Source organism: Daldinia loculata (genome assembly GCF_022478755.1).
Source record: "Daldinia loculata strain CBS 113971 unplaced genomic scaffold F4817scaffold_26, whole genome shotgun sequence".
In the NCBI taxonomy this organism is placed as follows: Eukaryota; Fungi; Ascomycota; class Sordariomycetes; order Xylariales; family Hypoxylaceae; genus Daldinia; species Daldinia loculata.
The window spans coordinates 85044-96408 of NW_026054880.1; the positions used below are offsets into that span (position 1 = coordinate 85044).

General features: G+C 46.9%; 4 protein-coding genes across 4 annotated transcripts; all 4 read left to right on the forward strand.

Annotated features, from left to right (window-relative positions):
* Nucleotides 1–537: 537 nt before the first annotated feature.
* On the forward strand, nt 538–1768 carry F4817DRAFT_358898 (putative transaldolase; the record flags this gene model as incomplete). Its single annotated transcript, XM_049306084.1, has 5 exons — nt 538–617; nt 653–692; nt 750–1005; nt 1084–1315; nt 1375–1768. 5 exons carry the CDS (start codon nt 538–540, stop codon nt 1766–1768), a joined length of 1002 nt encoding a protein of 333 aa, XP_049158752.1.
* A 509-nt stretch (nt 1769–2277) lies between these two features.
* On the forward strand, nt 2278–4534 carry F4817DRAFT_114157 (permease for cytosine/purines, uracil, thiamine, allantoin-domain-containing protein). Its single transcript, XM_049297522.1, has 4 exons — nt 2278–2630; nt 2686–2999; nt 3063–3668; nt 3735–4534. The coding sequence occupies exons 1-4, from the start codon at nt 2501–2503 to the stop codon at nt 4368–4370; spliced, it is 1686 nt and encodes a 561-aa protein (XP_049158753.1). The 5' UTR covers nt 2278–2500; the 3' UTR covers nt 4371–4534.
* A 379-nt stretch (nt 4535–4913) lies between these two features.
* F4817DRAFT_114339 (MFS general substrate transporter) lies at nt 4914–7529 on the forward strand. Its single transcript, XM_049297524.1, has 5 exons — nt 4914–5535; nt 5604–5711; nt 5776–5989; nt 6128–6731; nt 6785–7529. The coding sequence occupies exons 1-5, from the start codon at nt 5299–5301 to the stop codon at nt 7317–7319; spliced, it is 1698 nt and encodes a 565-aa protein (XP_049158754.1). The 5' UTR covers nt 4914–5298; the 3' UTR covers nt 7320–7529.
* A 1159-nt stretch (nt 7530–8688) lies between these two features.
* F4817DRAFT_338217 (MFS general substrate transporter) lies at nt 8689–10833 on the forward strand. The gene is made up of 3 exons (XM_049303391.1): nt 8689–9430; nt 9489–9615; nt 9674–10833. The coding sequence occupies exons 1-3, from the start codon at nt 9001–9003 to the stop codon at nt 10644–10646; spliced, it is 1530 nt and encodes a 509-aa protein (XP_049158755.1). The 5' UTR covers nt 8689–9000; the 3' UTR covers nt 10647–10833.
* The last annotated feature ends 532 nt before the right edge of the window (nt 10834–11365 follow it).

The following is an 11365-nucleotide window of genomic DNA, read 5'->3' on the forward strand; positions in this document are numbered from 1 at the left end:
GCGTCAGGCTCGGCGTCGTTAGATCCACAGGCGGATGTCGGCCGAGGGGTCCAGACGAGCTAATCCGGGGTTAATGCAACCGAGCTTCCAAGTTGGAAGTTCCAACTGGTTATAAGTGAGCTTGTTGGTAATAGGAATAATTATGACGAGGGGGTAAGAGCTCATGACCTATAAACTGTCTCCTTTAAGTATAATTATATCCTATCAAGTTCCATCTTGAGACTACTAGCTGGTCGTGTGTTTCTACTAGACATATCTCCGCGATTTGAATGGTCTGATATTAGCAAATGATCTTTTTTTTTTGTATAGAAAGTAGGTTCCCCCACCTCGTCCGAGATCGCTGGTCCGTATATGCAAGCATAAAACTTATTCTGGAGTATCTGAGCCGAGGATGGGCAGTATTAAAACATCCAATAACCAAGTACGTAGCGGAGAGATCGTGCTTCCTAATCATTATTCCTTTATACTATAAGTAGTGGTCGGTTGAACCTGATATCAATAACTGCTGCTGTTGACTGTCGCCAGACAGAGTGAAAGATGGGATCGCCGGAGAGCTTGCTCGATGTACTGCGATCATACAGTGCTGTGGATTGCGATACTTTTGATATCGAAGGTGAGTGATCAACTGATAGATAGGGGTGAGCTGTATGAGAAGGCAGCTTGGTCCGTTCGTGGATTGTACGTCAAACCAGGTGAGCCAGCTTAAGATCAACCTCCTTACGAGACGCAAGGGGCTAAAAGCATACAAGGCAATCGCATACCACGAGTTGATACGTCTTAACGAAGACGGAAAGCCTCTACACGCCGAGCTGATTGAAGATGCCGTCGACTATGCGTCGGCGAAACGTTCGTCATACCCGGACGTGGCCGTAGCGGAGCTGGCGGTAGAGACTATGATGGTGAAACTGGCTTTGAGAATAGTACCTTACTTGAAGGGATACTCTCATATACAGACGAATCCAAAGTACTCTTACAATAAGCAGAAGACAATTGAGAATGCGAAGCGTACGTGAGCATCCTTAACGTGACGGAGGTGATGTTGAACTGTGGTCGTCGAATCGCTAATGGAAACTATCATGTCAGGCATCGTGGCGATATTTAAGGATCTGGACCCAGCGTACGACGCCCAAAGGGTTTGCATTAAGATACCATCCACCTGGGAAGGATTACAAGCATGTCGCGAATTGGAAAACCAAGGCATTTCCACATTAGCAACAACCATGTTTTGTCTTGAACAGGCTGCTCTAGCAGCTCACGTGGGTTGTACCTATATCGCACCGTACATCAATGAGCTGCGAGTGCACTTTGACGAGAAGTATATGTTACCCGGTAGCACCAAGTGAGTGTAAAAGCTGATCTAGGCGCGACGTCTAGTTACGTCGACCAGCATAAAGCATTCGACTTCTGCGGCTCTGCTCAGCGATACTACGAGAAGATCGGGAGCAAGACCCAGGTTCTACCCGCTAGTTTGACATCCATCCAAGAAGTCATGAAGCTCGCGGGTGCTCACCATATCACCGTCGCGCCGCATCTGTTGACTAAGTTAGCGGAGACGCCGGCTAACCCGTGGAAAGGTGAAACTGGGAGTGTTTTTAAGGGCAAAGCAGAGGAAGAGGCGGTCGATTATAGCGATATAGTGGAGGACGAGAGTGCTTGGCGCTTAGCTTTCACTCGGAGCCAGGAGGGTAAGGGTGAAGTCAAGATTATCCAAGCTATCAACATATTCTGCGAGAAGCAGGATGGCCTAGAAGGTCTAACACGACGATGAAGGCCTTTTACACGATATCTTAGATAGGTACCTAATTGATGGATAAAATACGATTGGGAGCTCTAGGGAACTCGATCTAGTGAAATGGTACTTCGTACACCAACAACATTAGGAGATAAGTCTTGTTTGTGACACGGGTCAGAAATTGATCCCTGTTATCTTGCCGCGGCATTCTTCCGAGACATTCCAGGGGTCTACATACCTAGGATCCACGTTGGTACCACAGCTAAATCATACACATCTTACACTTATGTCTAGGCAGGTTAGGGGGTCGAACTCGAAGAATGCTATACTCATTCAAAAGACGAAAATATATGAAAAGGACTCCGGCGGCCTTTTCTAAAGTATAGCCTTTAGTAGTTACCATAATAGTTACTAAGGATGGATGGTCAAGCTGCACCTGGGCAAACTAACTGCTTTTCGACTTGTATAATGTCCATAGCTCGGATACGTGAATCGGGCGAGGCTGATAAGGAACTCGTTCCTCATTGGATTCCAGGATGATATTCCAGGATGACCGGGAAGCTATCTTGCATCTTGCAGCTTTCTTATCTGACATCGTTCCGTATCACCACGATGCTCCAGGTACATATCTATATACGGCGTTATAGGGTTACCTCGAGTAATTCACGTGCAGCTACATAAAATACGTTTACCTTTGACGGAGCTGCTGGTTTGCGTCTCCTGCTTCAAGAGCCCATTGCCATATTGAAAGCACTAAAGTCTGGCAAGATGGTTATTTCCTCAAGGAAGCCGTCGGCCGCTGAGCTCAAGAGGAGGTTTACCTCCCTCCACTCTTGGGAACTTCCTAAGCAATCTGGCGCGCTGGCCCCATCGCACGTATGGACGAATCGCGATATGGGTAGAGTTGCCTGTCCGGAATACTTCCGTGTTGAATACTAACGCGAACTGATTAGACCCGACGCCCATCGAGGATCAGACGTGGAATACGTGGACAATTTTGGCCTACTGGGCTACCGACACGATTAATTTGGCTACATGGCAGACGGCCTCTGCAATTCTCGCGGTTGGCCTGAGTTGGCGTGAAGCTATTCCTATCATGATAGTAGGAACCTTCTGCGTCGCTGTGCCTCTTGTGCTTAACGGCGCCATTGGCGCTAAACTTCATGTGCCTTTCTCCGTGATTGCGACTAGTAGCTTCGGTTACTACCTAAGATACTTCTGCATCGTTAGCCGGGCCATTCTAGCTATGTTCTGGCTGGGTATACAGGTAAAGAAGCTAGAGAGGATGGTTCTCGACTGGAATGCATCACAGGTTAACGTGAACATTTAGGGCGCAAACGGAGCTCAGTGCATCACGATCATGCTGCGTGCCTGGGCGCCGTCGTACAACGACATTCCGAACCAACTATCCCAATCTGCCGGCATCACGACGCAAGGGATGCTTTCTTACTTTCTTTTCTGGATAATTCAACTACCACTACTCCTTATCCACCCTACAAAGCTACGTCCTCTGTTCTGGGTCAAACTGTTGGCCGCTCCGGTAGCTGCCATTGCAACGATGGGATGGTGTATCACGAGGGCTGGAGGCGGTGGTGATATTTTTGCCTTGCGAGCAACAGCTGACGAACAACAATATGTCTGGCTATGGCTAACTTGCATGTCGAGCGTGGCAGGTCAATGGAGCACTTTGGCTGTAAACATACCTGATTTCACTCGCTATGCGAAGTCTGCTAGGGGTCAATACATCCAACTCCTAGCGATGCCCATTATATTTACTTTGTGTGGCGTTCTGGGTATTGTGACAACGTCCGCGAGCAAAGTATTTAGCGGAGACTACCTCTGGAACCCCCTGGATATCATAGCCATTTGGCTCGACTATGGCTCTGGTGGACGATGTGCCGCCTTCTTTGCCGCCCTCGCGTGGTATATTGCACAGGTACGTTACAACAGCCCAAGGTTATAGTTCATAAGGGGCTCTTCGTAATAAGGTGGCGTGGAATAGGTTGGAACAAACATCACCGCGAATTCGATATCGGCGGCCAACGACCTGACCGTTCTTTTACCTCGCTGGATTAATATCAGGCGAGGCTGCGTTGTCGCTGCGCTTGTCGGTGGTTGGGCGCTGGTGCCGTGGAAGATCCTCAGCTCTGCGCAGACCTTCCTCGCCTTCATGAGCGGGTATGCCGTCTTCCTCGGGCCGATAGCTGGCGTCATGGCGTCTGACTACTGGCTTGTCAAGAAGAGGCAGATCGACATACCGAGCCTGTACGATCCGTATGGTCGTTATCGCTACGTTGGTGGATGTAACTGGCGCGCGGCGGTTGCCTTCATCGTGCCCGTCGCGCCTCTTCTACCCGGGCTAGCCCTGAGCATCAGCGGCCCCCAAGTTGTTCATATTAACGACGGCGTTACTAACCTCTACACCCTTAACTTCCTGTTTGGATTCGTAACTTCGGCCGTTCTTTACACGGCACTAAGCTACGCTGTACCAGCAAAGGAGACGTTACTAAAGGATATGATCTGGGAGCTAGACGACACCATCATCGAGGCGCAGGCGCAGGATGATGCGGGAGCAGAGAAGGGTTTGGGTACCGCTTCATCCGAGAAGATTAAGGCGTCTAATGCAACTCTGTTGTAAAAGTGTTGAATTTGTTATACGTGGGTATGTTGGGCTATAGACATATGACCAACTATCTTACATATTCGTCTGAATAAACCCCTTTATCTACCTACCTAACCTTTCCTAAATGAGACGTCGCCGGATTTCGAAGGCATTCCAATAGATGAGAATAAGAGGATCCATCTTTCGAGTACCCCCCCCCTCCCCCCTTCTTTTTTTTTCTCAACGCAAAGCACATACAATTTTAGATATTACGTGTATGTTTAAGATTACGGCGACAGCTAGCTGACGATCCAATGACTTTTGTAGTGTTTTGTAAGCAGTGTTTGAATCTCCCCGACGTGAGTCATGGTACTCGAGTAGTTTTTATGCTGTTGACAAATGCGAAATTCCAATGGGTGTCCAGAACTAATTGAAGGGGGAGGGGTGCCCAGCGATCTCTTATTTCCGAATCAGGTTGGTATAGCGGATGTATATATACTAACGGGATATGCCTTATCCCCGGTACTCGAGGAACTATACCTTGTAGGCATATGTAATACACCATAGCGGCTCTAATGACACGATTTTAGGAGGTCGATTTTGTAGATCATAGGTTCACGGACAGAACCGAATCATCACCCCCCGTTGATCTAGCAATTTTGATTGATAAGATCTAGAGTTATTCTCGGTCCTTAGGAGTTAAGCACCGGTAATAACACTCGATACGGAATCTCACACCGGTAGCTACCAAAGTTGACGCAATGTTGTCATCTTCGTCTCAATGCTACGCTACCTGTCTTGTACATAACATCGCCTTTAACACTAAACGCGAACTTTCAGCTTGCTTAGTTCATCGTATTTTCCTTTATTATCCTCTTCGATCCTCTCCAATTGTCTACCAATATGTCTTATTCAAATACTTCGTGCCTCAGATATCAGAGAGTAGAGTCGGGAATAGACTAATATGGGACGGCTTATTCGTATCCTGTCGCGGGCTACGGCAAAGCCATATAAGACTGCCGAGCTGGAATTCGAAGAACGACCGTACCTAAATGATAATGGGCATATCGATTTTAAGCCCGACGACATCGAGAACCCACATAACTGGTCTAACCCTAGGCGTTGGTACGTGACGATATGTTCGGTTTTACTTGTTGTGAATGCCACCTTCGCATCGTCGGCTCCTTCTGGTTGCTTTGGTGTAAGTCTTGTTTTCTTGCAGTCATGTTTATAGCATGGCATCAGCATAACTGACACAATGTACTGCAGAGCATATCTGAAGAGTTCAACATTTCGGAAGAAGCGGCTGGACTCACTATAACCCTTTTCCTCTTAGGTTATTGCGCAGGTCCTCTTATCTTTGCTCCCCTATCGGAGGTATGAAATCCCAAGGTATTACCCCTAAGAGTGAATAAAGGGCTAAATGAAGCGATTTAAATAGTTCTACGGAAGAAGATGGATTTTCTATAGTACCTTCTTGCTGTATATCACATTCAATTTCCTCTGTGCTTTCGCGCCTAATTTCGGCGGCTTGCTTGTCGGCAGATTTCTCACGGGCACGTTCGTGAGCGCTCCGCTCAGCAATAGCCCGGGTGTGCTTGCGGACCTATGGGGCCCCGTTGAGCGTGGATTCACGATGGCTGTTTTCTCATGCAGTATGTAACGTTCAGCTACCTTCTCCTTTATAACATGATTCGGAAGTTAAAGCATCTTGACTGTGATGAAGGAATTGTCGCTTCCAAGCTGCGGTTAAAATTCCTAAATGTCGTAGCTAATGGCTAATGTTATCATAGTGGTTTGGGTAGGGCCGGCTCTTGGACCGGTTGTCGGAGGATTTCTCGAGCTTACGAAGAACTGGAGATGGAGTTTTTATGTTTTGCTATGGCTCGGCGGCGCTACGGCGATACCCATGTTTACCATCCCCGAGACCTTCGGCCCTATGATATTGGTCCATCGAGCTCGTCGCATAAGGAAGGCTAAGATCCCGGGTTACGAAAATGTCAAGGCCCCGGTCGAGGAGAGTGACCGCTCATTAATAGGGATCTATCGCGTGGCTCTCACGAGGCCGTGGATTATCCTTTTTGACCCTATCTCCTTCTTATGTGCTGTATACATGTCTGTCGTGTACATGTTGCTCTACATGCTATTCACCATATACCCAATAGTCTTCCAGCAGAAACGAGGGTGGAACGCTGGGGTTGGCGAGCTCCCCTTGATTGGATCCGTGATCGGGTCCTTCATCGGTGCTATTATCGTCTTCTTCGATTCCAAACATAAGACCAAAAAGATGCAGAACGGGATACCCCTAAAACCTGAGGACAGGTTAACTCTGGCTCTCATTGGCGGCGTTCTTTTTCCAGCTACCATGTTTTGGTTCGCATGGACCGCTGAGTTTAAGTAAGGCAAACTGCATATGATTCATGTTAGACCAAGACTAACAGATTTTACAGTTCCATTCATTGGATAGTCCCAACGATAGCTGGAGTATTCTTGGCGACCTCGCTCATGCTTATATTTGTCGGGTATTTGAATTATCTAGTCGACTCCTATTTGATGTACGCCGCGTCGGCTATCGCGATAAATACCGTTTGTCGCTCGGCTTGCGGTGCTGCGGCACCATTGTTCACCAACTATATGTTCGAAGCGCTCGGCGTTGGAGGTGGAGGCTCCTTAATCGGTGGTGTCGCGACGTTGTTGGCAGTGATTCCATTCGCCTTCTATAAGTATGGCGAACGTATCCGTGCCCGCTCGAGGTTCGCACCCACCGGCCCCAAGAAGCCCGACGACGAGGAGGCGCAGCGAATCGAAGGGGAGAAGTCTGTAGCGCCTAGTACAGAACTTTCGCCGCATTTATTAGAATCGTCTAGTACGATGACCGATGAGGAGGTACATGAGACACAGGTCGAGAAAAAGGAAAGCCGTGACGACGTCCAGAACGCGCTGGGAGAGCCGAGAGATCAGAATGAAGAGTTTGGGCGACAATAGAACACTTATACTTACCTATTTAAAGGCCACCAAAACGGCTCTTTTATTGCAGTAGCATTTTGGGATTTGGATGATGCCACGGATACCTCAAAGAAAGGTGTTAGGATTGTGTCTATAGATTTTAGCTACCTAATGTAGGTTAGATAGATACCTGAGGTACCTACCTTAGGTAGGTATATAACTCTTACTACAGCATGATTCTTTAACCCCTTTCCTAACTTGGCCATTTACAAAGCATGAATTCATACTACATTGTCTGCTGGAATAGGACAGTTGTGCCTTAGGATATACACTTTCAATATTATCGTAGGGGTACCTATTGACTAGTATAACATAAGTTAGGCCCAAAATACCGAACCCTATACTGGCCAGAAGTTTTACAGCAATCTGAATATAATATTGGGCTCGCTCGCTTAAGATTAGGTGTTTCCCAGTTTGTCAGGATTCTAGATGAGACATCTAGAACAAAGGAACTGTCCAGTATGTATAGACGATAGATCTTCATAGGTAGTTTAGAGTTCCTTGCGGAACAACGAAGTTGTTTCCATACTGTTTCGTTCCACCTCGTGACACAGTTTCCACTATTTGTCGAGAGACCTCGTCGTCGTCTAGCTTCGAAACATAAAGTTGTTATGTATTAGGAAAGTTCTATGAGCCATATAATATAGTAAGATGCATAGAATGATATTATGGCCGAGTTTGCTTAATATCAATATTACGACACCGTTTCATGAGCTCCTCAGGACCTTTCGAACAATTTGGCTTCTAACCATTGAAGCAGGTCATACTTAAGTTCCGATATTGCAATATTTCACAATTATGTTATGGGCTGGTCTATAAAGCGAATACTGGTTCTAATCGCTTATTATTCCTGTTATAAACACCTTGTGTTACGGGAATTTATGTACGAGACTTCCGCGGGAATTCCAGCTCCCTCCACTTTCTATGTGTCGTGGAGCTATCGGAGATACTTCTGCGCCCATGGAGATTTCAATATTACTTAGATGGCTCCCCTATAACTGCCACAGCTCTAGGCTATCTGCATGTAACCCTACATTTACCTACCTACCTAGGTATTCATTGATAATTAAATACCTGAATTGCTACCTCATGTAAACAACTATGGACCTATCATACTATAGAAGTTACGGTATCTACAAATCATTACACAGGGGATAAAGACTCATTATACGGGAGGAATTACCTCTTCGAACTCTTAGCCTACCCACCATGCCAACTCACGCCTGTCTCTTGCCTCTGGATGAGCGAGCACTTGTTGATAGTACGACTCAACCATTTCCCTTCGCCAGTAAGATCGATGCTAAGCGCCCCTAGAGTATTGTAATCACCTATGCTTACTATAACTGAGTCGTATTGCGTGAATGAGGCCATATAATGAATGCAGTCGCAATATGATTGTGCAGAGTCGCTACGACGCAGTTGGAACTACTAAACGAGGACTCACTAATGCTACATAGAATGATACCCGACATACCCTCCACTATTCTTATCTAAACCCCTTTGGAGACTATAGTCGGAATATTAAATGGGTATGCTCCAATCTCGAAGGCCATGAAGTTTACGTCTTCTTGAAGACGCCAGTGGCCTAAGTAAGTGGCCTCGCCTGAGTCCTGCGAACCTACGAAGAGCTAAGTAAATCAGTTGTGCTCTTCTATTTAAAATGGCAGTTGGTAATGAGTCCGCGGATCCCCTCGCAAAAGGTATATTCGCGACGGCGAAGCAATCTTGGGGCGATCTCTTCCGATGGAAACAAAGGGTCATTGTTACGAACGAGCTGGGCGAATCTCACACGGAATGGCAGTCCCCCGAGAAGCTTAGAAATCCCATCTCACTTTTGATGCTTTTAAGCGCGAGGGATTGGACTTACTTCCTTGTAGGTCTATTCGCGTGGACTGCTGATGCCTTCGACTTCCACGCCTTGGCGATACAAACCGTCAAGCTATCACACTACTACGAGCGTAGCAAGACTGACATCACTACCGCCATCACCTTAACACTGCTCTTGAGATCTGTTGGTGCTGCCGTATTTGGCCTCCTCGGCGATCGGTTCGGTCGAAAATGGCCAATGGTCGGCAACTTGATTTTTCTCGGTAAAGTTCTAACCCCTTAATCATTTCCGAGGGGCTAACACTTTGATTAACTACCTAGGTCTCTTGCAAATTGCGACTATCTACAGCGCCACGTTTCAGCAGTTCCTTGCTGTGCGATCTCTTTTCGGCTTATTTATGGGGGGAGTGTATGGCAATGCCGTGGCCATGGCTCTTGAGAACTGCCCGTATGATATAGGACTTTTCGCATCTTCAGGTATATGATGCTAACAAGCCATCTAACAGGACAGAATCACGTGGTCTAATGAGTGGTATACTGCAACAGGGTTACGCTCTTGGGTATGTTCTTGCTGCGTGCGCGAATCTAGGCGTTGGCGGTGGCACGGATACCTGGAAGACCGTCTTCTGGGTTGCGTCTGGCCTTTCTATCGGCGCTGGCCTCCTACGCTGTTTATTCCCGGAGTCCAACCAGTTTAGAGAGGCGAAGGCTACCGGTCATCACATTTCAGCCGGTGACTTCTGGAAGGAAACTAAATCGATGCTCGCTAAGGAGTGGCGTATGTGCGTATACTGCATTTTTCTGATGACGTGGTTTAACTACTACGCACATACTAGCCAGGATAGCTATACGACTTTCATGCTAGAGTCAAAGGAGCTCCCCAACGATGCTGCTACGCGTGCCAGTATCCTCATGAACACGGGAGCTTGTGTTGGCGGCACAATTATCGGCTACCTCTCTCAATCTATCGGCCGTCGTAGAGCCATCGTTGGTGCCGCGCTTATCAGCTGCTGTCTTGTTCCGGCCTGGATCCTGCCCTCAGAAGAATCAGGACTCTCTGCTTCTGGATTCGCGATTCAGTTCTTTGTACAGGGGGCCTGGGGCGTAGTCCCTATTCACCTCAACGAATTGTCACCGCCTGCCTACCGCTCTACCTTTCCAGGCCTCGCGTATCAGCTAGGCAACTTAGTATCTTCGCCAGCAGCCCAGATCGTCAATGCTATTGCCGAGAACAATTTTGTTACCAGCAAGAGCGGAAAGTTAGTCGATGGGTACGGCCCAACTATGGGAATTGCGCTCGCAATCGTCGCCGTCGGCATTGCAGTAACAGCTGCGCTAGGTCCCGAGAAGTGTGGCAGATCTTTCGAGCGCGCTGGGCCTGCTGGCGCAAACATCTATATTGATATTGGGAAGGCTGTCGATGCTGGATCCATTACGGATTCCACCAAAATTATCGACGCAGAGAAAATCGAAGTCTAAGTAGAGCTGGTACTGCTTGAAATAAGTCATGGGAGCTTTGGTTCTCCAATACAATATATATATCTCATTATACACCCAGGTTGCGAACAAATAATTTCAACAAGTACATAATTACAATATAAACTCCGTAGACATAGATCAAGTTCTTCCTTCCTAGATACAAATACATTGCATGATTCTGTCTTGGGTAGATTGTGTTGGTATTAGGAGCCTTAAGTGATCCGATATAAGTAATCGTACCACTTGCTCCTTGGTCATAGGCACGGTGTGATGAATTTCTTTAGCTGAATTAGTTCTAGTATTAACTCAACTCATACAATATGGAAGGATATTTAGAGTTTAGGTTATGTAGAGTATAATACACAAGGTATTTGTACCTACATGCATGGAACTTGCCTGAATCATCTAAAACAGTACGTCTTGGGTCTTAGACTAGAATTAAGTTGGAATATTCGTGATAAGGTCGGCTTGGGAAGTAGCCATCTCTTGTTGAATACTCTCTTTTTATATGAGGAAGGAGCCTGATACGTACAAGTATGTAGTACATGTAGTAGTCACTCCTATTGAATTAGCGCTATTTGGAACTTTGTTTGTCTTTAGCACTTGAAACTTTAGGCATTGACTAATATCAAGATAAGGTAGGTGCACGTATCGTCTTAGGCTTCCGCCATCGCATCGCAGCATTAGCCCGTACATAGTCACAATCGGCATCACTCCGT